Source organism: Fundulus heteroclitus, chromosome 9 (genome assembly GCF_011125445.2).
Source record: "Fundulus heteroclitus isolate FHET01 chromosome 9, MU-UCD_Fhet_4.1, whole genome shotgun sequence".
Taxonomy (NCBI): Eukaryota; Metazoa; Chordata; class Actinopteri; order Cyprinodontiformes; family Fundulidae; genus Fundulus; species Fundulus heteroclitus.
Genome location: NC_046369.1, coordinates 26,225,690 through 26,253,147, shown reverse-complemented (window position 1 = coordinate 26,253,147; position 27,458 = coordinate 26,225,690). Strand labels below are relative to the sequence as shown.

Genomic DNA, 27,458 nt, shown 5'->3' with positions numbered 1-27,458 from the left:
GACAGACTCCCAAGAAGAAGAAAAAAAACTGCACAAAGTTAATCACATTCATTCATCCGACGCTCTAATCCACTGGGCAGGAACTGTACATGTCAAGTTTTAAGTTTAGGACAAAATAAGTGACTTTTTTTTCCTTTTCTTTTTTTTCGTCTGCTTTTCGTTTTTTTTTTTTGCCATCGAACATTCACACAGCTTCGTTTGTCTCGCCCCAAAAAGCTCCGACTGTGTCCGAGAAATATAACATCAGGCCTGGAAAGGGGAGAGAGAGGGGGGGGGGGGGGGGGCAAAGTCACGTCCGCCGCCTGCTATGTACACACGCGCGCATACAATTATAAAGTGTCGAGTACCCAGAGGAACAACAAAAAAGAAAAGAAGAATTAAGACAAAAAAAAAAAAAATCAGGAGAGCCACCGAAACGCTGACGTTGAGCAGGGCATGTAGTAAAGCCAGCAGATACGTTAAGAACGGTAGTGCTTCAGAAACACAAACCCTCCACCCCTCGCATTCCCTTGTCCTGCAAACGGAGAGCCCCCGTTAAAGTGGATTTGACTCGTTTATCAATAAGACTACCCCCCCACCCACCCCATCTTTTTAGAGTAAGCAACACTTCAATCAACCCCTCGTCTGATTCTTTCTGGAACATTTTAGACTGAAGAAGGAAAGACAAAAACTGTCTTGCATTAAAACGTTGGGGAGTTTTTTTTCCTTGCATATACCATATTGTGGAAATGTTGTTTCTATGGTAACTGTACATCTCAGAGCTGAAAAGAAAAAGAATAGGAAAGAAAAAAAAAAAAAAAAAGAAGAAGAGTTGTTGCTGGGAGGATTTGTCCTCGCTTCACTTGAACAGCGGCCAGAAGGTGCGTGACAGTCACCTTTCTTGGAGCTTGAAGGCTGGGAGGATAAAACCAATAAAAATTTAAATCAACTGCATAGTTGCTCGGAGTTTCTTTGTATCTATCATACACTAGCCTGACTGCATATGCTGATGTAAAAAAAAAAAAAAAAAGTCTAATATTACAAAGAAAGAAATGGCCCAGAAAGTGGACGTCATGGGTGGATGATTTGAAGCGTTCTTTTCTCTTTTAACAAATATAACAATTGAAGTGCTTGCAAGTCTATTCCGTTTCCTAAAGTAAAAGGAGAAAGAAATATAAAGATTAGATTTCTGTGACACCCTGATTTGGTTTATAGAGGAATAGTTAGTTGTTTTGTCTTTTTTAAATTGCCTTTGCATGTCTCTGTCCACTGGCCTGTCTCACAGGCTGTGCAGAGTGACTGTAGCGTCCAGCAGTGTCCTCGTGGTCCCCCTGCACTCTCAGGGTCCCGCCTCCCTCGCTAGCTCCTGCAGCTGAGGACTGTGTGTGTGCACCTCCGCGGCGCCCTCCGCCTCCGCCGCAGAGGACTCGTCGGAGCGCCGCCGTCCCGTGACGGCGCGGGGCCCCGGCCCGCTTTCGGGGCTGGCGCTCAGAAGGCCCTGGGGGCCGTCCGGGAGCCCCGGCTCTCTCACCCGAGGTTTTCTGCCCCGGCGGGAGGGGATGCCGTTGCAGCCGTCCTTCTTAAGGTGGCGGTGCAGGTGGTCCGAACGCACGAAAGTCTTGAAGCAGCTCGAGCACTGGTAGGGGCGGAGGCCAGTGTGGACGCGCATGTGGTTCTTCAGGTCGTAGTTGTGAGCGAAGGCGGCGCCGCATTGTGTACACAGGTAAGGCTTCTCTCCTGTGTGCTTTCGCATGTGAACCTTGAGCTTGTCCTGCCTGACAGGGAGAAAGACAAACACGGGTTAAGAATACACAAAGAAAATGTCTAACTTTCAAAAACAGACGGCTCACTTTTGTCTGGGTGCACCATGCTCCCGCCCCCCACAGCGAATATATCATTATCGCCCCGATGCGTTACGAAGTTTCACACTTGCAGGGATCCGCTTAATGCGCTTTGGATGATCTAATTTTCTTTTAATTGTCACATCTTGGATCTCCTCCCAGTCTATGAGGGTTGTAAGTCCAACTGAGGAGAGGCCATAAACTTTAGATTCGCGTCCGTGCGACGGCTCAGTGCTCACGGTGTCGGCTGGCATTTTATACTTCCTCTGTTAACCCTAATTTGAAGTCACAACAGGAAGAGCTCTATAGAGAATTCAGTGTCTTCTGGAAATCGATACAATGTTGTAGTTTTGAACATAACAAAACAACACTGAGTCTAAAAGAGTCTGGAAGAAGAAGCTTAATGTTTAGTTTGATTTTCTACAAGTGAAGTGTCACCTGATTCAAACCAAATAACCAACTAACTTATATTATAAACAGGGATAAACAGGGACTACCATAATTACATTAGAGGCTAGGCAAACCAGAACCAAACTAAACAAAAAAACAAACAATCAATCCTCCATGGAGTGGCTCCAAGAAACTGAATGAATGGAATGGGTCATTTTACAGCATGACTGGCTCAAATCAGTGACTGTCTAGTTGGACACTCAAAATCCCCCCCCCCCCCCCCCACACACACACACTCCCCTCATTGGGGTGTTTAAAATAATCGTTACGTCTGTGTTGCTCAGACCACATTTTTAAAGGAAACTTATTGTGGTGGTCCATAAAGCAAAGCTAATGGTCATCAACACAGACATTCAGCTCCTGACCTCAGGCCATTTGCTGCCTGTCGTCTCCCCTTCTTCCTCTACTGCTTTCCTGTCTAAAAAAACTGTAAACAGAGGACACGAGTGGCTGAAAAAAAAAAATTGTTCAAATAAAAGGAAACTATTTTATGCGGTGTCAAGACTAGAGCAGCACAATATTAGGAAAACATGTAATTGCGTTACTATAGCTTCATACTGCAGACGTGATATTGATTGAGTCACATTCTTCTGTAACTTCGTGAGATTTAGCGTCTCGGCCCCCAAAAACCTACTGACATGGGCATCGGGGGCACTGAAGGTGATCCAACAGGCAGAATGTATCGCTGCTCTGCAGAATACGCACACATGGCCCAGGAAGTCGAATCCTACCAAATACTGCGTCCAACCAGTCCCTTTGTGATTATGGTATGGCACACACTGATGTGGAAATGACATGTCTGCACCTCCTTGGAGCTGCGAGAGAGCGAAACCCTCAGCAGATAACAGGACGGCTGAATGCGATCCAGCAAGGGTGCTCCGTTTTATCCTTTCAGGCTTGAAAGCCCCCCCCCCGTCTGTCAGGTAACATGCTGGACGTGCAAATGTTGACGGCCGTTTGCAAAAATTTAAGGCGAAGATCAACATTTTCTTTGAGCGTCTCATGCGCAGAAAGCTTTTCAGAGTTAGTTAAGCTAACAGGGTCTAACCTGATAACACTTTGAAACACGTCTTATTTTGCAGTGATGCACTGATCACTGGCCTTCATCTGACTCTTGTCCTTCCTTCCCCTCTTTAGCCTTTACTATCTCCCTCTAGCTCCCAAGCGCTTAGCTTAACTCGTCCAACCTTCCTACACTTAGTGCTCCTAGACAAATAAGTGCCGGTAGGAGAGCTCTTACTGAGCGCACACACGCCGTGCAAATGTCACGTGAGTTAGTATTTAGTATTAGCTGTCATACAAGCAAATGAGTAAACCCACTGCAACCTTTGAAGATCTGTGCCCCAAACATAAAAAAAAATGACAAACAAATGAAGACGAGGAAGAAGCACACACGTCAAGGCCCACACTTGTAGTCAGGCTGCAGCATTGGAACAAAGTGGCCCACTGACAGAGGTGAATTATTTAAAGGATAGGAATGATTTATTACTGTGCGAGGAAAACCCTTAACCCTGATCAAACAGGATTAAGATTACAATGCCCCCTTTCCCCTTGGCGGTCAGATTAAGCTAGAGGGTACATTAAGAACGGGTCTTCCTCCTGCTCAGAAGGGGCTTCTGGGTATTTCCAGACGGCAGCATCTATTTTCACAACAAGCCAGCTAATTAATTCATTAAAGTAATCATTTCAAGGAAAAGGCAAGCCTTTTTGCGAACACGAGGGAAAACCCTGCGAACAGATGCACCCCCCCCCCCCCTTCCTGTAGGTACGCCACGTCTATCGGCTTTGGAAGGGACACGTTGCAGATTTTATTTGAGTGGTGAAGGTGTGACAGAGAGCGAGAGGAGGGGGTTGTGTAAACAGGGTTGCTGTGGGCAATAAGCAGCATAACAGCAGATCAAAAGTTCACATCACTGTACTGGAGCCGGAGCAGCGTCCAGGGCCTGCAGTCCCCCTCTGTATCAGAATACAGTCTTTTATGGCCCCCTGTCACAAGATAACGCATCCATGGCACAGCCTTCTTTTATAGGACCCCTATGTTAAAATTCCAGGACTTTGCCATGAAGGCTGCCACCATAAAACTGACCTTTATAACGCTTTGACCCCCTCCCTTACAGCAATGCGCTGCTACATTAGCAGATCTGTTTAGCACCCTGTCAGTCCACGATCGAGGGAAACGTTTGGACACAAACCGCACTGCCCTAATGCAAAGCTAAGGTGGTTAGCGCTAATTCTCCAGCTCTTGGCTTGGTGGTGTTTCCCCTCCGCCGGCCCGTTTGTCCCAGACTATTAGCACATGTGACACGAGGTAGTCCCTTCATTAAATGGGCTTACCTGGTAAAGCGCACTTTGCAGATGGCGCATTCATAGGGTTTCTCTCCCGTGTGCGTTCTGATATGGCGGGGCAGCTTGCCTGCGCCTTGGATGACCTTCGAGCATATGGGGCACTTCTGAAAGGCCTTGGAGCGCATTTTTCTTTCCCCTCCGCCTCCTCCGGTCCCGTTCCCCCGCTCCTCGGCCGCCCGCTCCCCCCCCGCCGAGTGCTGGCCGGCGTTGCCCCGTGACATCCACAGCGACGGCACCCCGTGCGTGACCGAGGCGGAAGCTGCGTCTTCGTGCTGCGTGCTGCTAAAATAATTCAAGTAAAATTCCATGTCGGGATCGTCCCCGTCTCCCTGCTCCTCGCCGGCCGCCGCACGCCTCTTCTGCCTCTCGATGGAGTCCATCATCTGCTGCAGCAGGGCACTGGCCGAGCCGCCGTCGCTCGCCACCGCCTTCCCGCAGCCGTCCTCGGCTTCCGTCTCCGGCAGAGACTCGGTGGGGAGGTAGAAGTGGCCGTTCTGAGATGGGGGATAGTACGGCGTCCCCAGGTTCACGCCGTTGCCCTTAACTGCCTCTCTGTCTTCATCTTCCTCTTCCTCGTCGTCCTCCTCCTCTGGGTCTCGCGCATGGGACTGTGACAAGACCAGGGCCAGGGGGGAGTAGTACTCGCCGGGGCCAGCAAGAGCCCCGTTGCTGGGGGGGCTCCCACTACCGTGGTTAAAGTGCAGGTGTGTGGGCAGTTCCCTGAGCTCTGGTGTGCTGCAGCTGCTGCTCCAGTGCGCCCCTCTCTGGAAGTACTCCAGGTACTCCCGGGCTCGGATTCGGTTCCCCTGCTCCTTGACTCCTCTGCATTTCCCCTCCTCGTCTTCTTCTCGTCGCTCACTGCCCGCCTGTTGAAGCAGGAGAAGAAAGCCGGTGAAGGGAAAATATGCACGAATGTAAGTCGGGTGTAAATCACACCAACTTAGCTGAGCCGGGTTAAGCCGGACAGGACGACATCTGAACTTCTAAAACTTGCAGAAAAGGCCATCTTTTTCTGAATTTCATTAAATGACAGATAGACAAAAAGGAGCCAGTGAAGAGTCGACTGGAGACCGGAATCAGACAATGTGTTCAGAGAGTCAAAAATGTTTTTCTAAAATCTGTGAATAAACCACACCTAAGGTCTACCAGGTCAAACTAACCACAACACTCCTTAGTGTGGAACTTGTTACTGAGGGATGAAGACTCAAAGTGAGCTCTTGATATCAGTCGGGTGTTCAAAAGAAGTTGTAAGCACTTGTTAAAAGGGAAACTATTTTCCACAGAGGAACAGTGGCTGCCTTTTCAGGCTACAATAACGGGGAACTAGATTAGCGATCAGCCATTTTCGACTTTTGCACTTCTGGTTCGATTGTTCCCAAATAAAGGCTGGTTCACACGGCATGATTTTAAAATAGTCGGCCGATTTTCAAAGCCTGAGAGACACCACACGCAGCGAGAAGAAAAATAAAAACGTAGCTAGAACAGGTTTGCTCCTACAGCGTGTGGTGTCCGGTCAGACGAAGAGCACAACACACACCAACAGATTTCACTCAGAATCATTCAGAGGTTAGATGGGAAATTTTGTAAAACCTCTTAAGATCAAACATGAGAGCAAAAAAGGGGGGGGGGGCTGTTTGTTTGCAGCACTATGATATGAAGGAGAGTTGGATTTTTTTTCTGGGTTTGCCCCAACTCACGTTCTGATTGGCTAGACGTCACATTCAACAGGCTGCCTGCTCGTTTATCCTCGGGGAACACCGCACATGCCAGGATATCAGGACCAAAACAATCCAACATGTTGAATATCCCCGATTCGAGCTTGGGGTGGTCCCGACGTTCCACTGAGCAGACCTGATCGCTCTTAACACACCACACACGGCACGATTATCTCTTAAGATTATCTTAAGAGCCACCCCGATAGTCGGCGCCTCTCAGAATGGGAAGATCGGGGCATAAATCAGGCTAGAAAATCCTCTCGTGTGAACCAGCCTTAAATTGAGCGGCATCAGATGTCAGGTTGCCCCGGCTTTACAGAGACATTTTGTTGAATAGACAATAAGGGCGAACTGATCCAGATCCAACTTTAGCAGATACCAGGAAATCTGAAAGTGTTACCTCAACATCGCTCTGTTTAATCTCTGAGCGTTGAACCTGTTATGTACGACGCTTGGTTTGGAAATGTTGGCGGCCATATGCAAATATAAAAGTTTAGAGAATGATCTAGACTCTCTAAAAATACTCAGACTGCTGTTTAGAGATGCCATGGTTAACCTCTCAACCCTTGCTAACACAACTGCTAAGGCAAGGTTAAAATGTCGACTTTATCGTTTAGTTTTGTCTTTATTTTAAAACAGAGAACTCTGCATTTTAGTTTTACAGAAACTGATCTCTCACACACAGCTGGACATCCTCTTTGCTCCCTCTCTTAATAATTCATGGAAACTCACAGCAAGAAGCTACAGTGAAATATTTTGAACCCTGCAAATTAGAACACTTCAAGGAAAATCTGAAAATCAGCATCTAAGGGGGGGTCAAACGTTTAGAAAAACAAAGCTCACAACTCTCTGAACCGTACAAACCCACCGACAATGAAAACCTGAACTGATTATTACGCTGTTATACGTGTATTAGGACTAGGCCCTTCGCTGCAGCAGTTGAAGATGTTGCAGAGCTGTGGGGTGCCGTGTCTGTAGTCTGTGAAAGAGCACGCTGTTCTTCCACAAAATGTTGCCGGCTCGGCATGAGCAAGTGTTAAACTAACTCCGAGCTGTGGGTGTGTGTTTGTCATAGTGAGAGGCACTGATACAGGCCGTGATGTAAGCCTGGTTATGCTGACTGTTTATTGAGGTGGATGGCACGATGACTGTATGCACCATTTTCAATATGAAGGAACAAAAGAACATACAAGTCAATTAGCTTTCAAAACTATCCAAAACCCTCCTGCTTTTATGTTTTGTCACGCTATAATGAAAAACTTTTTAAGATTTTTATCTCATTGATCAACACAAAGTAGAAGTGCCTTGTGAAGGGGAAGGAAATGGTTACATGATTTCAAAATGTCTAAACATTAAATCTTTCACTTTAGTCTGATACTCCTTTAGAAAATCCTGCACAGCAAATTAACCTCAGAAATGCTTCTGGCACGACAAAAACCCAAAATACTGAATATTATATTATAGAAATAGAATACCCAGGTGTTTGAATGGCCTAGTCAAAGCCCAGACCTAATTCCAATTGAGAAACTTCCTGTTTATAGATGGTGTCCCACAGCTATGTATCACCTTGTGTTGATCTATCATGTAAAATCCCAATAAATACGTCGAAGTATGTGTTAAACTCTGCACTGGATGAAGCTGCAAGACACAAACACCTTTAAACGATTTGGTGTCTAAACCTAAGTGCTGGTGACGGATACGCAACCTTTATCAACTGCTGTTTTTGTGTATTTAAGATGATGCCTCACCGGCGGGGAGAGCACTTTGGTGTCCAGCAGGTGAGTACAGACATCCTGGACGGGAGAGATTTCCAGGAGGCGCGCAGCAGCAAGGATGTCGGCCACGCTGCTGTGGCTGACCATCAACGTCGCCGTGTAGGCAAAGTCCAGCAAAGCTCCCAGAGCCTCCGCTGGCACAAAGTCGATGTTGTAGACGTTCTGTTGGTCGGCGGCGAGCCCCGAAGTGAAGAGTTTGTGGAAGTACGAGCTGCAGGACGCGAGGACGGAGCGGTGAGCTGGAAACTCCTGGTCCTGGGTGACCAGGAGCACGTCGCAGAGGAGCCCACTGAGTCGCTGCTTGTTCAGGCCGCCCAGGACGTCGGCACTGTGCTCGGGGAAAGGGATCCCCACAGGACCTTCCTCTGCCTCCCCTGCTCCTCCTCTCCTTCCCCCGCCCCCAGTGCTTGTTATACCCCGGAGCCGCCTTCCTCCTCTCCCACCGGCCCCTGACGACATCTTCCACCAGCCTGCCGCCGAGCCGCCGAGCACAGCCCCCACCCGTGTATCCGTCCTGCCGTCTGTCTGTCTGCCTATCTGAAAACAGAAGACACGATTAGTTTGTCTTTTGCAGACAGAAAAAGTGAGAGAAATAACTCAGAAAGTAGGACTTTACATCACAAAACATCTTAAACGTACAATAATATTTAAGAACAAGGAAGATTAATCGAACTGACGCATAGTTTGAAGTATTTAACAGCTGCAACGCAATTCTTCTGGATTAATGTCAGGTTTCATACTAGTTAGGATTCTTATTTTTGAGGAAAATCTGTTGGACAATTCACATTTTAAATGTAGGAAATTGCAAAAAAAATTAAATAGCTTCAATCCCAGGTGAAATCTTATAAACGTGAACTGACTGTGAGAAATATCTATGACTAGCTCAAGTGGCTAGGAACCGAATACATAGGGGCAACCCGCTTATCCATTCAGCCCAAAAAATGCTTTCCTTTAATATTTTTTCCATATTATATCATTATGACCTCCAATATGCAGCCACAGAGCTAAAAACATACACAAATGCATTAATTAAGACAGACTGATCAGGCTATTTGTGATTTTTTTTACTCCTCTAAGTAAAACAGAAAAAAGAGCTTCGGGTTCTCTGTTTAGAGGTCATATTTTGATTTCAACAGAAACTTATATTCTAAGACTATCTCCATATATGCATCAAACAATTCATCTGTTTCTTTAACTGAAAAGCAAAAAATAAAATTATCAAAACTAATGGTGTTGGTGCTGTCAGCTGTCCATCCACTGTCTATATACCCACTCGTCGGTGCATGGCTGCAGGGCTGGTGCCTGTCTCCAGGGTGGGTGAAAGGTGTTTACATCATAAATGTTTCTTTGATAAGCCTTGACACCTTTTACTGATTAATTTTTTGTTTTTAAATCGGATTTTTCATAGGGCTGTTTTGAATTTGCAATTTATAAAGATTTAAGTTTTGCAAGATTGAGATTTATTTTTGGCAAATGCACTCTCTTGGGTTTCCATGAAGCGTTGCATTATATCAGTCCCGAAAGGGGAAATTGTTTTTCCAATAGCATTTGACGCTATATGAAGTGAGGGCTGTTTTTGGATGTGCAATACCACTGGCAGCGAACATTTTGTGTTTTATTTTCCTTGTGTACAATGGCGGGGCCAACCATTTGGTTTTGGCATGTTTCAAAGTTTATAAATAGCTGCACTTTGAATTCAGGCCAACTTCAAGATGAAATGTTATTAAGTTATTAAAATAATTTCAGTAATGTCTTTTTATCAAATGAAAAGGTAAAAAAAAAAAAAAAAAAAAACCTCCTTAAATCAGATTTGGTTCAATTTTAAGCCATATCGCCCGGCCCTAATTTTTCAGTATCTAACCTGCTGACGACAGACGGAGCCAATGAGCGTTTCAGATTCTGGCCGATCGATTGGTGCATCTCTATTATTACCTGATTGAGATTACTTTTGTCTTATGACAACTTCCAGCATACCCCACACACACACACACATAAAAATAAATACTTATAAAAGCGCCTAAGACCGAGTCTTTCATCGTGACATGTTCCCTAATTAACCTTATGAAGTGGGCTAAATTTAAACTCAGCCTCCATCTGACCTGATATTGAACTTCGGTGTGAATATTTTACTTTTTGCTGCTTCCAGCCGGGCCGAAGAGCCCTGAGACAGTAAAGCAGCTCCCAATGCATTTTGAAACAGAGAAAAACAAAACTAAAGCCCAGGTGTAGTTACAGACTGATGGCAAAACCAACAAATGGCTGTGTCTAAGACATTAGTTTCTTGTAGTGAATAAATTGCTGTCACCGGTGTTGAATTGTGTTGGTCAGCAGTTTTCTCTGCGTGAACACAGTGAGTGGGAGAATCACAACGATATGGATGTGTTGTATTTGTGGAGGTGCCTGTTTCCTTGTATACGTAGTGGACCCATCCAGGGGCGTGCGCATTGCCCCCGTGCAAGAAATCAAGCAAGAGGTCGTGGAGGACAGATAAGCAGAGGGCTGAGGGGATCAGAGTGCATGCTGGGAGCTGCGCTGTGCAGCCTAAGCACTCCATGACAGTTGAGAGCGAGTGAAGGAAAGCGAAGGAAAGTGGAGGGCCAAGAAGGGAGAGGAGAGGTGAAGGGACGTAGAGAAGGCTGCAAGGGCAGACCCTGTGGGAAAAAAAAAAAAAAGACTCCACAGGAGGAGGAAGAGAATGTACAACGAGCTGCAAAGGAACATGATTAAAAAGGCAGGTTGTCAATCCGGTCTGAGCTAGTTACCCCACCCTGCACTGCGTGCCAAGTTTCGGAAAAGGCCTGTCCCCTCGCTCACGTGTGTTCGTGTGCGTGCGTGTGTGTGGTGGGAATTAAAATGATCGACTGAAGCTTAGGCTGGGGGGTGGGGGGGGGTTTCAGGCAGAGCGGGCCATCCTCGATTTCTCAGTCACACGAGTGAGTACAGTCACATCAATAACACAGAAATCACACACATAAACAAGCGCGCACACACAGGACACCCACCCTCCTCCTCCTCCTCCTCCTCCTCCTCCTCCCTTCACCATCTGCCAGGCAGACCCAGCAGGGGGCCAAGGCTGGGCGGTTGTTGCATTAAATGGGTTGTTCTCAACAAGCTTCAAATTACAAGATTCCTTCCGATCAATCCTCCTGGTATGTTTGAACGCTACGCCCCTCCACCAAACCTGCCTAACCTGGCTGCCCCTCCTCTTTTAATGCCGTTCGCCTTCTTTCTTTAGCCGCGTCCTCTCCTCTGCTAGGCTTTGTTTTATCCGCCGTCAAGAAATACTTATCTGTGTCCACACCTGCGATGTTCAGACAGCTCATAGTTTGATGCACCCATTAAGTGTGATTACCAGGAAGACGTCAAAGGGCTACAAGGCACGGCGGCCGCTTTCCAGCATCCAGGCAAAGCAACACTTGTTTTCTAAACCACGAAACTGTGACGTCATACTGTTTCTAGGGCTTAAAGTCCTTTTAATGAGATGCCAACTATAAAGTTGCGGTGCAGTGTCAAAAAAAAAATAAAAATCATCCCGTCATGAGCAATTAACTCTACTTAATAATTTTGCAAACTCTAAAAACTGATATAATGTTTTGTAATTCTTTCTCTCCATGTTCAGATTATTTTTCTATTGCCGTTTTGAGGAGAGCATCATTAAATGCTGCTCCTCTGTATTAAAGGGGACATATCATGCTTTTTAATGCCTTCCATTTCAAATTGAAATCATTCAGTTGTGGTCTATATAAAGTGGAACTGCAATGCTTTGGTCCGGATTCCTCGTTATTGTTGCCCCACAGCCCCTCTTTTACCTCTGTTCTAAGGTCCGCCTGAGAGCATCTAGTTTTGGTGCTGTCTCTTTAAATGCAAATGAGGAACATCACACCCCGCCCCCACCTCCAGGTTGCAGAGCGCTCCACTCCGCTCGGCCGTTTTTGTAGCACGCTGGGGGACGGTGTAATAAATTGTGGAATTAATGTGTGGGTTAATACACCCAACAACTGAACATTTTCACTTTATCCACTTGTAGCTTTGACATCTTTCAGCTTAGACTAAAAAAAATAAAAAATTGCGGGGGAAAAATAAAATAAATAAAAATAGTTAGCCGGAAGTCCATAACATCATTTAGCAACTCTGCAGCAAATACTGTAATGTAAGTGTTCAAAAACATAATAGAGAATAGAGAAAACGAAACAGACAAACATATGACCCAAAACAGAATTTAAAGTCTACTCAGACTCCAAGTATACAACAAAATGTAGTTAATGGCTAAAAAAATGGATTTTGCATTATATGTCCCCTTTAAAATATGATTCAGGGCCATAATTACTGTATATGCAGTTCAAAATCAAAATAATTAATCAATGCCATACAGAGGGTGATCACACTTGTAATAATAAATGTTTATTTTAGCAGCAACAGAAAAAATATTGCCTTTGAGCTTCTTTTTTTTTACCCTTAAGTTTTAACTCCATGATACAGTAAAACTGGGGTATTTTTAATCAAGGTTATCGTACCATGAGAATGTCCTACTGCCCCTTGCCTATTGGCAACACACTTTCTCTATGTATCTCTTAAATCATGTTTCCGCGGGCAGCCGACCACGTAGGGTCTGAGAACACTGCCAAAGACTTTAACAGAGCTCTACTGAAAACAATCCGTCAGCCATGACAAAAGCAAATTTTATTACCCAATTCCTCATCTGAATATGTTAAAGGAGGGGAGAGAGAGCCCGAGAGAAATGACAAGGAGAGCAAAGAGAGAGAGAGATGGGAAGGAGAAGCTAGAGAAAGGGCATCCACATGGCTACCGGTCGTGTCCTTTGCAGGTGGAAACAGATCTGTGCGAGCCCCATCCAGAGCCGAGCCAACCTGCTTTCCTTTTAACGGCACAGCTCTAAAGCACCTGCACTCAACCGGGCTTTGCTACAAGCCTGCGAACGAGGCTACCGTATCCCCCAATGCGTCCAGGGCTGACCCTGGGCCATGGCTTTGCGAGGTAAAGACGTTGAGCTGGGGAGGAGATAAAAACGCACACACGCACAACAAACACGCGCACGTGCACAAGAACTTGATTCAGCGCCAGCGAAGCGCGGAGGGACTGCTCTGCGTGCAGGAGCAACCTGTCCCTGAGTAAACCTGCACAGAACACTGAGAAAGAGCCACAAACCTGATCCTCACACCTCCTCATGGCTTGAAACATTCCTTATCACTAATTCATGCCTGTGGGTGACAAGGCCGGCAATCTAGCACAAAGCGGCTCCGCAGCTGTCCGTGTACGCCGTGTTCCACTTTCAGGAAAGGGCCCTCGTCTCTTCGGCGCTCGGGCCACGAGCGCCCAGGCCTGCTTTGCAAGTCAAACCACCGTCCCAACGCGCAGGGCCGACCCATCCCATCTCCACCCTCGTCTCATTCAGCTCTTCCGCAACATCCCTTCGCCCCCCTCCCATATAATCCGTACAATGGTGTTGTGTAAGAGAACTTTCTGTTTTTTTGCAGGTTTTCTTCTCCAGTTGACTGAAAGCGGCGTGTGTCAACAGCTGCAGGGAGACAGTTGGAGTCGATTTGCTTGTCGCTGACGGGCAAAACGCACGACGTCGAAGTGCGTCGGGGGGTTAGAAGGAAGGGTCTTTATTGTAGGCAGATATGTATGGCGTTGTGGAAGGGCTCAAAAAAAAAATTTCCACCCTGAAAGTCTCCCGGTCTTTGCCCGACACATACCAGTCATTCCTAGATACAAGCGAACAAACTGTTAAGCGCGCGCAACCCAGATGCTTCTCAGATAAGGAAATAAATAGATTAGAGAGAGGTATCCGAACAACACACAAACAAAACAGGACCCCCCCCTCCAAAAAAGAAAAGTTTGGATTGGACTGACTGAACTAAAATCAAGGTATTAGAAATCTTCCTCCTGTCTGTTCTGTCAATCCATCTAAATTTTCTCTCTCTGGTTCCTTTTTAGAGAGTAGGACAATTTGCTGTTGGAAAACAACTGTTTTATATAGTTTAAAAATATTGAAACACATATGAGAACCAATTAATCATAACAAACCAGTAGGATATCCTCATGGTACGAAAAGCTTGGGTAGAAATGACACAGCAGTAATTACACATTAATGACAACACGATCAAACTGACTTGATTTGAAACCAACTGATAATAACATAACATGTTGAAGCGTTACCCTCACAATAATGTTTTCTATATTTTTCTTTTATTGTTAATTTGATACACAGACTTAAGCAACAATTCAGAATACGGCGACTACATTCGGGAAAAGTGTTGCCACCTGCACAACATATTCAACCGTTTTTTGCTGCTTTGTCCTGTACAGAGTGATACTAGAAGGGCAACAAGTACAGATGCGCTTGTATGTTATCCGGGTTGCTGAAAAGACCTACCGCTAGAAAGAGCGGCCAGTGGTAGGTAATATTGTTTGAGAACTACTCTAGTAACTTTAAAACATCTAAATCATCCACACAGTTTTTGCATGAAGCTGAATTTGTCCGTCTTGTAAGCAAGGGGGAAATTATACAATGCTAACTTCTGTCCATCAAGCTGACTGACAGTCATCAGCAACAGGTAGGGTCTCCCCTACCTGTTGCTGATGACTGCCAGGAGGTGCTACATGCTCCAAACTTTTTGAGAACACTGATCACTCTGACACTTTCTGGCATCTGATTACACTTTAGGAACTTGCTGCATTAGGATCTTCTGACTCCGATCTAACAGGTTCCACCCTGAACCAGGTTGACGTACGAAGAGTCATAGAACTTGATGGGAGTGGGGGGTGTGTGGGGGGGGGGGATTTAGAGAAAGTGGATTTTGAGTAACTGCCACTGCTCAGTGACTCATTGTTGGCCAAAGTGGAAGGAAACCTGATTGGCCGTGTTGGGAGCAAAGCAGGAAGTAGGCTAGTGACTGATAAAAGCCAAAGTTGCACGGGCTGGTCGGGGCCTGGCAGCTTTCACTAGAACCTAACCAGGAAGTGCTGCCAAAAAGCAAGGAGCAAGTGAGAAGGTGGTGGTGGTGGGGGTGGTGGGGGAGGACAGGGCGTTAAACTCACTCACAAGCTCGCTCATAACTTCAGAGCAAATGGAGGCCCAGGAATCTGGCTCAGATGTCAATGATAAACTAAGGATGAATTACTGTTGGACCTGGTATAACCTGCTACAGTAAGAGGAAAGGTAACCACCTTCAGGCTGGGGGAGAGGGGGGATTGAGCAACTGCTCCGCTTGTCACACTGTTACGTGCTAAAACGTTGACACTTCTAGCAACAAACTTGCCAACATAAAAACAGTAGGACTTCTTAATTTTTTTTTTACTTTCGGTTTTGCTTTGTTTTAAATGAAGGCAACATTAGTTACGTAAACAGATAGTTCAGGAGTTTTAAAACACTAGCAGTCCAAAGTTTTGACTCGCCTTCCCGTTCAATGGTTTGTCTTTATCTTTATTGCTACCTCTGGGAACTCCTTTAAGCGAGTTGGGAAACCATTTCAGGTGACTAACCTCATGAAGCTCCTCGATAGAGGGCCAAGTGTGACCAAAGCAGTAATCAAAACATAGGGTATTAAAAAAGCTAGATGTTTTCACTTATTTCACAATTTTATGTTTGACACATAATTCTATCTACTTTTGAGTCACAGTTTTGATGTCATCACTACGTATCTGCAATGTAGAAAGTCCTTAAAGTAAAGAAAAGCCTTTGAATGACAAAGATGAGAACAAACTTTTGAAAGGTGGTGTGTAAAGTTCTGGTAGGAGGTAATAGACATTTAAAGTCCCCTTTTGAATAACTGCTCACGGCGTGACAGTCTTACCTGTTCTTCAACTACTCAGGGGGATTACCTGAAAAAAAAAAAAATCTCCCAAATCCAGTCTGGTCTTATTTCTTTCTACTGAGGCCTACCTCTTCGTCTCATACACTTGTACGCGGTTCGCTTCTTGCAACTCTCAGCCATGTTCAAAGTTTACGGTGAGAGCAGCGAAGCTACAGAGAAAAACACTGATGTTAACCGCTAACCTAGCCGCTAAGCTAACCAACTACGTAAACACTAAAAATATGCATGCGTAGCCAGCAGGCGAAAACTAACAAGGGACGTGCGCGCACACTGGCGTTACATAAGCGCGTCAGAATGATTGGCATCTGGGACAACCAATAGATAAGGCGATGCCCCCAGACCTTGAAGGACAGAGAGAGGTGGGAGCAGGAACCCAGCTCTGACCAATCACTGCCCTTCGGACCGAACAGCACTGATTGGTCAGAGTTTTTAACAGGCCTGCAGCTCCCACAGAGATAAAAAATTTTAACCTCCTTTTTCTGAATAAATAATGTATTGACTACTTTCAGGATGGAAGGACCATTTCATCCAGTACAACAAAAAGTGTTACTGAACAGGATTACTAACTATAGCTTTAATATCTTACCAGCAGGACATTATTCTACAGGCATTTTCATTTTGTATAAATAATGATCAGTTGGATATGGTAGCCCAAGAGGGACAAACAAAGTGACTTAAAACAACTCGATCCTAAAGTAATTATAGTGGCAAAATTGATTTTAAGAACCTTTAAAGCATGTCGATGTTTGAATTGAACATTATTTAGAGAAAAGCAGGTGATTGTTTATGGAGGAAATGAAGGCTGGAGGTGGTGCAGCATCGATAATCTTCCTGTGTGAAACACAGATCTTGTAAATCAATTCCAGTAAGACAACTATTGCTGTATGATTTTGGCCAAAAAAAAAATAAATAAAAAAATCAGAATTGTGATATATTTCAACCATAATTGCTATTTAATTTAGACTTTTCTCTGCATTAACCACAAGCAGCATAAATGCCCTGTAGGTAAAGATGTTTGTAAACAAGGACTCTTTAAAACATGAAAATTAACTGTTTTTATTAATCAGAATATTCTTATTCTGGAGAATAGCTTGTTGAGTTGGACATCAGTCCTTGTTGAACATAAAGTGAAACCAATAAACAGATCTATCTATTAAACAGTTTTACCAGTACTTAATGCTGTGGTGATATTCCTGAAAGTTTCTGGTAAAAAGTATGATTACATAAACAAGTAATAAAATGACATTATCTCACTGCTGCAGCTCTCTTCCCTTTCATGTGGAGGCAAACCCACTTTAAACATATTACCAACGCCTATAGGATGTGTCTTTGTTACATAGCCAAAAATTGCCGACCTGTGCAATTTGGAAATTGCATTTTTTAAATTTGCGATTATATTGCAAATGCGATTAATTGTGCAGCCTTAGTAACAATGTAATAAAAAAGTAAAGCAGTGTAAAAAAAAAAAAAAAAAAAAAAAAGAATTTTACACCAGTTGATTTTTATATCGGACCATACGCTAACTGGAAATACTTCAGTAAATGTATTACACAGGAAGAATATTGGGGTGCACTGCCTCTGATCTCTGTTCCCTGTGTAATTATCCATCAGCTTCTGTGTATAAAACCACCCAATGCCAACGTTACAACAAATTAAAGGCTCATAAACTGCATTCAAATAAACCATGACTTTTTTAAACTTAAGTTATTAGAAATGTAGGAGTCCGCTTTGGTGTGGCCCCTGTTGGCTACAGCACCTTAGAATCCACCAGTAGAACCACTAATCTGGATTTATACTAAACGTATATGCCAAAAGAGTTGGATACTGCAGGTAAAATCCCACCTGCCCATTTAACCACTTGGGAAACTAGGAATCATCCCTTTAAATGACGTGTTTTTCATACAGGTTTAGAGGTTACCGCAAGTGCACACTGGGATATCCTGAAAAGTCACGTGCTCCTTTTATGCATTTTTAATGTGAAAGCATAATTACACAGGTCATCGCACGTTACAGTTTGTCGCTTTTTTTTTTTTAAATGATCTCGCTTAATAAGTGGACACGCGTTGACAGCCTGCTCGTGGCCTTAGAAAGCTCGTATGCGACGAGTCAACCGGTCAAGCAGCGAGCACCGGCTGCACCAGCCTGCGCATGCTCAGCCCGACAGGGAAAGAGGACTTCCTGTGAGTCTGTGGCAGGCGTGTAACAGAACCCGCTCTGTTATCAGATGACCAGCTCTCCTCTTGCTCTGTCTCCCTGTCCGTACTGTCTGACCCCCTCGCCCCCCCCACACACACACACACCTCCCCTCCCTTCTTCTTTTCCTCTCATCTGTTGCTCTCATCTCATCATTGCTCCATCTCCGTCTCAGACTGTGCACTGCATAGTATCCACCACATCACCCACTTCCCCTTTCCACTGCTGAGGAGGCAAAGCTGCGCGGACCCAACCCACCTCCCCGTGTCTCGCCATACTTTAATGCAACCCACACATTGTCTTTCTCTTGTTTCACTGCAAACCAAGCAACTACATCAGCAAGCAGACGGTGTCGGACCGGTCCCATATCCGCCTCCTAGTCCCTTGGCCTCTCTCCATAGTGTTTATTATTAATCAATTAATAAATGTTTGGGTTTTGTTTTTTTTTGTTAGGTGGTGGAGGTATACTGTAAACATCTCAAGCTCCCCCGACTCGCTGCGTTTCTTCATAACTCTAAGACGGTGATAATGTAAATCAAGCCTTGGCTCCTTTCTAGAAAAAAACATCGCAAGGCTCGCTCTCTCTTGCTCTTAATTTGATCAGGTTGTGTTGAACTCTGCACAATAAATGTCCCAGAAGAGAACAGAAGAAGCCCCTTCACTGCCCCGGGTCTTCAGCATAACAACAGAAAAACAACAGAGAGGGGTCTGTCTGTCTAGCCAGGCTGGAAGCTGTGGTTTATTAAGCAGCTGACCAGGGGAACCAAACATCATGGAGGGGGAAGTGAAGCTGCATTCACTAAGAAAGAGGCAAACGAAACGGCTCCCGACCGTAAAACGTGTAAAAAGGTTTTTTTACGGATGTCTTGATGGCAAAAAAAGGCGGCACGGGGAAACTCTCCCATCCAAGTCATTTTAACACGCCGAGAGTCCTTTGAGCAAACAACATGACAGCTACATGCACCCCGCTGTATATACCTCCGACTTTTCGCTCTGAAACGAAGCCTCGAACTGCCACGGCGACATCACACAACCTGTCCTCTCGGTCTGCCTGAACCTGCTAGTTTCGGGCCATCGTGGTGCAGGCACAAACATACAGGAATATCAAACTGTATTCAGCCTCACCGCCAAATTGATGGGTGGTGTCTTGGACCTGCCCACAGTCACTGAAGTCCCCTGCAATTCCTCTGGAGTCTATTGTTGGTAACACAGACGCGCGTGCACAAGCGCGCTCACACACACACACACACACAAACACATATGGCGTCCTAGTCTAACCTCTTGCTGGAATTCACTAGAAATAACCGTGCTCTTCTTCATCCATTGGGGTAAAGCGCTTGTTTGCAGCTCGTATTTACAGTAACTAATCTACTTCGTGACCCCCCCCCCAAACCGAACGAGAAGCAAAGTAAAAACGATCAACTCGGTTCACGGCAGCATTATGAAACACTTTCCCATAAAATGGGCGTACAGTGCTCATCACTTACCCTCTCCGTGCCCGCACATTTGTAAAAAAACGGGTTTAACAAGTATGCAAAGCTGTAAGGGAAAAAAAAAAAAAGCATCTGGTTATCGAGGAAGACAGTCAGGGTTGCTGTGAAGTTTTCTTACCACTTGCCAAAAAAAAAGAAAAAAAAAGCAAGCGTTACATGGCGGCAGGAGAGATTACAATCTGCTTTTTTTTTTTTTTTCATTTTTTGTTTAACAAGATGCTGGTGTGGATGGGGGGAGTCGAGCGGCAAAAAGAGTAAAGGAGATGATCATGAGAGGGAGCGTGCTTGGAGTAGCCGGAGAGATAAATCAATCTGTGGACGCTTAAGCTCTGGCAACTTTCGTGTAACCGTCCCCAAAGAGCTTAAGTTTTTTTGTTTTAATATTGCGCAGACTCAGCCGAGGCAGCATGCCCTGTCGGCCGGGGGACAGGGTGGGTTGGGTTGTTCGGGTGGGGGGGGGGGGGAGAAGTCAGCCGTCACAAGACGCGTCACCTATTCGCTCGCCTCGTTAAGACGAGATGTCGCTTAGTTGGGTTTTAAAACTATTAGTCAACACCTGTTCCCCCGGCAGGTATCAGCCGCAGCTCAGCAGAGTATCTGGGTGGGATGGTTTCTGTAGAGTCACTCTCAACGCCCCCGAAGAAGCAGCGCCACAGGATGTGCAGATAAATATCTTCTTCTTCTTCTTCTCACTCTGGTAATATTAGAAGCAACTCTATACCTAATTGATCGCATCCTGACAGAATCAAAACAACACGTTCGTGGCCAAGGTATACCGGAAGCAAACTTTAAGAAAACATTCGGCACAACACCTGAGCCCTGTGTCAATCACTGATCTATCTTCAAGTGGGACAAGCACTCTGAACTCTGTCAAGACACACTGGTGTTTACTTTCCCTGCTTGCCTCCCCTCTCCTCTAAATCCCAGCCAAAAAAAAAGACACTCTGTGTGTGTGTGTGTGTGTGTGTGTGTGTCTTCGTAATGCTTACCAAATAGGCAGAAAATGTTTCTCGGGACCTCTTTGCCTTCCACACCCCCCCCTGCTTTTGCCGGCCAGCTCTGCTGCCTGTGTCTCTGGGCAGGGCTAGAGCATTACCAGGCAGGAAACTTGTGAGTGGCCCTAGTCATACAGGCAAGCCCTTGCCTGATCCCACACAGACACCTACCCGCCCCCATCCCATCCACCACCACCACCACCACCACCCTCTATTTTCAGCCCACAACTCCGCCGCTGCATCCCCGCGCCTCATTGGCTCCGCGGCGGCTCACTCACCACACCTCCTCGCAGGGATAGGCTGACGGCTGTTCCCTTTTTTTTTTTTTTTTTTTTTTTTTTTTTCCTCCGTGGCCGAGGGCAAGGCACGCCGGGATATAGAGGCTGAAACCCAATGTCACCTGGTGTCCACGGCTTCGGCTGGAGACTACAAGTCCCGGCTTCCCCCCCCCCCTCTCCGCCCCCACTATCTCCAAGCCTGCTCTAACGTAAGCAACCCAGGGCTGAATTATACACCGCGGTGTGTTGCTAGAAGCCTGCCATGTATTAAAGTACAGAGCGGCCATCAGACAGGCCAGGAGCTCCGTGGGAGGACAGACGAGCGCGCGGTGTTTCAGGGCCCGACCGTGGGTGCCAGCGGTGAAACACCAGCCGTGTGATGTTTCATCAGCTCGGCGCTCCCGGGACGCTTCAGACACACTTGAAACTCCTGACCTAAATTGACTTTACCCCCCCTCCTCCTCTAAACAAGCCAGTGCCACCCAGACATGCTCTGCACACACCGCGCACCCTGCAACCAGAGTCTCGCCCTGTAGCGTCCTGAAAAAGTTGCTGCCACTGCTCCTAGCTTACCCAGTTATCATTATTATATATACACACATATATATATTTTTGCTTCCTCCTTCTCTTTGGTTTAGTCGCCTCCCTCCTCCTCCTCCTCCTCCTCTTAAGTGCTTCCACCTGCCTGAAAAGTTCAGGTTTTGATCACATCCTATAAACTTTATCACAAGATTCCCCAGAGGCACATAGCTCTACAGAGGACACATTTAAGGGAAATAAAAAAAAAAAAAAAAAAAGAGGAAGCTTGAGTAGGGACTGCTGCTGCAACCCACCTCAGCTCTCATTTCTGGCCCCCTCCCTCAGTCCTCCCTCTCTCTCCTCTCCTCTCCCTGCCCCCCCACCCCCCCCCTGACTTCGACAGGCCCAGGGCAGACAGAAGGAGGGGATGACAGGTCGCCTTCAGCTCACCTGTGATGGCCGTGGTGGTGCTTGCTGTGGGTTAGCTCAGCCCTCTCCTCTCCTCCTCTCCGGAGCTCTCTATCTCCCTCTCACTGTCGCGCAGCTTAAAGCCCCTGTATGCGCTAACCAAGCAGCGGCAGATCAACTCAATTCCCTTCCTGGTTTCTGGAGGGCAAAGAGGTCCCTCCCTTTTCTCTCTCTTTCTCGCACACACACACACACACACTCACACACACACACACACACACTCGCGCTCTCTCTCTCTCTTAAAGACACAGTCTCCCGCGGTCCTCCCCCCTCTCTCCCTCCCTCCCCCGCTGTCAAGATGAAAGTAAGGTGGAAATGTCTTAGTAAAGAAAAGCGGACAGTTGTCAATGCCTAAAGTGAAGCAGAGACGACACAAATTATTAACCCCTGCCCGGCCGCTGCCCACTGTCACAGTGGCCGTCATCTGCGTGGTCTCTCTACACCGGCGGTGGCGCGCGGACCCTGGGGTTCAAACTCAGTGCTAACTCCGGTCTGTTCTCACGCGCCGCCACCTCTCGCGCTGCTCCCTTCCTTTTCTCTGTAAGTCGCACCCACCCATCCCATTGCTCGAGGTCATGATGTCCCACCCCAAAAAAAAGCAAGTCCTGGCACATTCCTGCACACACGGCAGGGGCGGCCAGCATTAGTCCCCCCCTCTCTCCTCCTCAACGCGCACCTTCGGTTCACATTACCTGCAGCGCTCCGCCAGGTGAGGACGTCACCGAGCTGTGGTGATCTTCCCTACTCCCCGCGGGGAGACGTGAACTCCCGCGAGTGCACGCGCTTCCCATTGCGCCACTTCCAAAATGCCCACCCGCACACCCACTCAGAGAGCGCGAGCCAACCATTGTGCCATGCAGTGGGCTGCAGAGCTGGAGGTTGAGTTGCACCAGAGCCGCTGCTGGGAGCTAACTGATTATATATAATCTGTTCTATGTAATCAGATTACAAAAGCAATTATCTTTAACCAGATTACATATGAAAAATATGTTATTAGGCTAATATTATCCTGAATTCCTTATTAGATCTGCTGTAAATGCCATTTTACAACTCACCTGAGCCCAAAAATGCATACCTGTCATCACAGGGGCAAGTCAGTTTAAATTACAGTAAATGTTCAATCATTAGCGAGTTATAAAATGAGCTTTCTTCACTTGGACTGTGTCTGAGTTATGCCTTTGTTTATTTTTTTGCGTAAGATCAAAAGAGTTGTTCTAGGCTACCTCCAACACATATTGTGTTATAATTCCATTAAATAGATTTTTTTAAAATTCATAAACAATGATCTAACACATACCACAAAATAAAATGTAAATAAATATGGGCGCTTTCAAATAGGAACAATATGTATAAAGCGCAACTTCCAGAAAGACAAGAGTAAATCTGAGACTGTAATATTTTCATCTAACTTACCAATGACTTGTAATTATTAATTGTATTTGTAATTTAAACATCAACATGATCTAAATAGTCGACTGTGATTAAAAAGAGGAGAGTGGTTGTTTAAAACTTTCCACAAACACTTATTCGAGGAGAAATGTAGCAGGCAGACGTGCATGTCGCCATGGAGATCCTTCAGCAGCTTCAAACAAATAATTATGATGCCTTTCACTCTTCTAGCCGCCCGTCGGTGTCGTCCCCTCGCCTACCCACCATGCTGGGTTCTTGTGTTGCCGCGCTATGCAACAAAACACTACAGCACGCCCAAACTTCGGCTTATCATGGCCTGACTTGAAGTACTTTCATACTTTCACCACTTCAGCCACTGAAAGACCACAAACCTTTATAGCCTGGCTCATTAGACGGTGAAACTTTGAACGGCACTTTGAGCGGTCTTGTTACTGAAAAGTGCAATATAAATCAACTTACCTTGCCTTGAAACTGGTGAAAATGATGGGTCCACTTCCCTTTGATGACTACAGAATCTGGTAGTCAACGTCACTGATTACACTGACAGGTCGGGGCAGGTTAAAGCCCCAATAAAGCGAACACGTCTGCCGCATTAATGGACACGATCCTCACATATGACAGGTTATGGATTTATAACCGCAGCATTATTATTTATAACATTATTTATAACAGCAGCAACAAAAAGGAACAAAACACCCGCAAAAAAACAAAAAGGAACTGTGCAACGGTGATTCCTGGGGGCCATTTTGAACTGATGAGCTCCACATAATAACCACAGATCTTTATGTTTTAAATGGCAAATTATATATTTTTTTGTAATGCAAACGTTGTCATCGCGGAAAATGTAGTTTCCATTTTTTATTTAAAAAGTTTTCATACGAGATAAAGAAATCGTAAACCCCTCACTAACTAAGACAAAAACACCACCCTCTTATGTTATATAGCGTACGGCTGACTAGATTGTCCAAATCATCCAGAAATACATCAAAGAGTATCCCAGGATGAAGCGCATGGATGTGAAGAGATCGTTTGCACACTCGGACCTGGTGGCTCTATGTGGCGTGCACCATCTTTGACTCTGGCCTGCCTTTGCACGGCTGCAGTAACACATTGTCTGCCTAGAGGGCACCGTAGAGCACAGTCCCTGCAATGATGGAGCATGCTGAGAAAGGGAGAACGAGAAGAGGGAGGGAGGAGGAAGCGGCAGGGTGTGGGGGCAGACACTTTTATGACAGTTTTTGCCATTTAGACCAATAGGGTGGTCCACTTCTCTCCCAGACACCACACATCTGCTCTGCTTTTCTCATTCCACAGTGAATGACGCTATTTGTTATTTTTAATCAAAGCAGAGAAAGCAGATTGCCATAAGAACTCACAATAAGTTCCACGAAATTTAACCCACAGCGCTCCAACCTCTCCCGCTGCCTTCAGATTGTTCGGCCCTTGCTTTCCTAATCTACCCCCCAAAATTGAATGTGTTTCTATTTCACTCTCATATGTCACAGAGGCCTCGTGTCAAAAACTTACAACATTATCACGGCGCTAAACAAGATGACGCTTGATAGGATTAGAGCAGAACGGGCACAAGAACTTGGAGTAAATATCTCTGATGAAACCTGGAGTTGCGCATTATGTAGAGTAAATGGGTCGACCTCATGTGCCCGCCTTGGACTAATTAAATTCACGGTTCTGTATCGGATCTATTATAGTGGGAATCAGACTCTCTAGGATCTGGCCCACAGTCAGTGAAACATGTGAGCACTGTCGCATAGCTACGGACGATCAAACCCACAGGTTCTGGTCCTGTAATAAATAGTATATAAATAGTATAATTTTTGAACTAAAACATTTTAGATTTGATCTGCAGCTTTTGGCAGGAAATGTCTATATTTGGTGTGCCAGGGGAAGATATATTGTTACCAAACAACATTAAAAATGTGCTTGCTTTCTCAACTCTCCTCGCCCGAAGAAGGATCTTGTTAGCATGGAGATCAGCACACCAACCCCAAGCTTCCCTCTGGATGAAAGACCTGATTTTATTCTTTGAACTGGAAAAAAAAATCTAATTTTGCATTACAGGATGGATTCTACTACTACTATCATCTTATTTTGACAAGCTGCATGTCCTCCCTCAAACTAGAGGGGCATAAATTGACATAAATTAACTCCCTGGGGACCCAGAGGCCTCAGCAGACTTTTGCAGCTCTGTCTACAGACAGGTGTGCTCACAGTATTGTTTTTTGATGAATAAAAACTTAAAAAAAGAACTCAAAACAAAAGTTGATAAAGCAAAGAAAAAAAATTTAGACTGATCAGGCATAACATTATGACCATCCTGTCTCATGATCTGCTGATGCCCGCTTTCTCAGCAGTCCTGACCTGTCGAGAAATGGACTCCACTAATCCTTTAAGATAAATGGTAAGACATCCACTGATTTGTTGATTTTGGTAAGGAAACTGTATCGGAAACGGTGTTTTAAAGATGAAGACGAGGGGACACCCAGGCTAATAATGCAGACGAGCTGAAGGACACCATTAATGCAACCTGGGCCTCCGTAACACCTCAGCAGAACCACAGGCCGAGCGTCTCCATGCCACTCTGCACTGATGCAGTAACCTGTGCAAGATGAGCGCTGACAAGTACCGAGCTCCCCAGCAGGCCCACGTTTCAGTAACAAAAATCCCTTTTCATTCACCTTATGCATCCTACCACTGAAGTCAAAGGCAGCCGTTTCCCACTTCTAACAGGTAATAAAATGAAAAGACCGTCAGTTCACCGGTCAGTGATCATAATGTTATGCCTGATTGCTCTACATCTGCAATTGTGGCCTACATTTCATCTAATTAACCCCCTGGGGAACACTTATTTCTTCCAAATGGTCATCTCCTTATAGGTCAGAGGTTCAGGACTGGCTCAGACAGACAACAGGCCATATTTGATCAAGAAGAAAGACAACGCCTTACCTTCTTTGTTATTACCAGCGCCAGCTGAAGCCAAGTTATTAAAGCTGACTTAGTTCCACCTGAGCCAACAGCGTCTTTTCGAGCTCCCGGTAAGGTTCTAGCCACAGGGTTCCCTGGCGCTCCTTTAGGCGATCTGTGGGAGACGCAGTGATGTCAGTCTGGTTAGTACAGTGCGTTTTAACCGGAAACCAAAGTACTGTAGACAAGGCCAAGCTTTTAAAATGCGCCTACTGACTGTTTCGCGCGGTCACTCTTTTAAGGTGGTAATGCTGTTTTTTTTTTTTTCTTGTTTTTTTTTGTTTTTTTTTTAATCATATCGAGACCTAAAGAGCTCACTTACCATTTCAAAACCAGCCCGATATTCATACTGCTCGCTTTTTGTGTCTCTCGACTTGTAAAAAGGTGTATTCAAAGTTAGCTGGCCGCTGTCCTTGGGAACATTTTGTTGCTATGGTAACATGCGGTAATGGCCGGAGGCCTCGCGGAAGCGCGTTGACGCGCCTACTGGTTGTCCAGACAAGCGAATATATTTTTTAGTTGGTGGAAAATAAAAACCCAATCGACTTTTCAGTGGAGTCTAAAAAACTCAAACGGTCGGAGCAGCTCCACTCGACGCTCCTATTTCCAGGGCCGTAGCCGAGTTTTTCCAAGTCTGGGGTCATCATAAAGAGAGAGTACCCCGAATTAGCATCCTCTGCTAAACAACCTCCAAAACAATAATAAATTCCCTAAATAATCATAATTATAAGTGCCTAATCATGACATCTGAGATATATAATAATAATAATAATAATAATAACATAGCTCTCAACTCTCACGCATTGACCGTGTGACACACGCATTTCACTAACTTCACACGCTCACACGCAACACATGGCATTTCACACGCAAACATGGAATTTCTCACGCATAAAAATCACAAAGCCCATCTGGGCTGCGGAAGACAAAACTCCGCCTTCTGCTGAGCTGTTTCGGCTTCTTTCACAGCTTGTAGCCATCAGTAATTCCTGCTGCAGTTCATGTTAACAGAGCAGCAGGAAGAGTGATCAGAGTTATGAATAGTTTTAGTCTTAACAGTGGTGAAAGTGAGCCGGTAAGGTCCTGTACCGCGTATGCAGGAGGGGGGGGGGGCGGAGCTGCTGGCAGATGACCGGTTCATTCAGAACCAGTCAAGGCTGCACGCTGATCATAAAA

At 45.6% G+C, this 27,458-nt stretch overlaps 1 protein-coding gene across 2 annotated transcripts; it reads right to left on the bottom strand.

Annotated features, from left to right (window-relative positions):
• Nucleotides 1-574: 574 nt before the first annotated feature.
• zbtb7a (zinc finger and BTB domain containing 7a) lies at nt 575-26,290 on the bottom strand. 2 transcript variants are annotated; one of them, XM_036141341.1, is made up of 4 exons: nt 26,280-26,290; nt 8,080-8,643; nt 4,605-5,482; nt 575-1,754 (listed from the first exon to the last, which is right to left on the bottom strand). In XM_036141341.1, the coding sequence occupies exons 2-4, from the start codon at nt 8,563-8,565 to the stop codon at nt 1,319-1,321; spliced, it is 1,800 nt and encodes a 599-aa protein (XP_035997234.1). In that variant the 5' UTR covers nt 8,566-8,643; nt 26,280-26,290; the 3' UTR covers nt 575-1,318. The 2 variants fall into 2 exon arrangements, with proteins under 2 accessions (XP_035997234.1, XP_012736399.1); XM_012880945.3 differs by lacking the exon at nt 26,280-26,290 and adding an exon at nt 21,873-22,083.
• Nucleotides 26,291-27,458: the final 1,168 nt, after the last annotated feature.

What these genes read in the sequence shown, in the direction of transcription:
- zbtb7a (XM_036141341.1), bottom strand. Translation starts at nt 8,565, where the DNA reads ATGTCGTCAGGGGCCGGTGGGAGAGGAGGAAGGCGGCTCCGGGGTATA. An exon ending in CCAAAGTGCTCTCCCCGCCG is followed by an intron (nt 5,483 to 8,079) that starts GTGAGGCATCAT and finishes CTGCTTCAACAG; the next exon opens with GCGGGCAGTGAGCGACGAGA. An exon ending in TGCAAAGTGCGCTTTACCAG is followed by an intron (nt 1,755 to 4,604) that starts GTAAGCCCATTT and finishes TCTCCCTGTCAG; the next exon opens with GCAGGACAAGCTCAAGGTTC.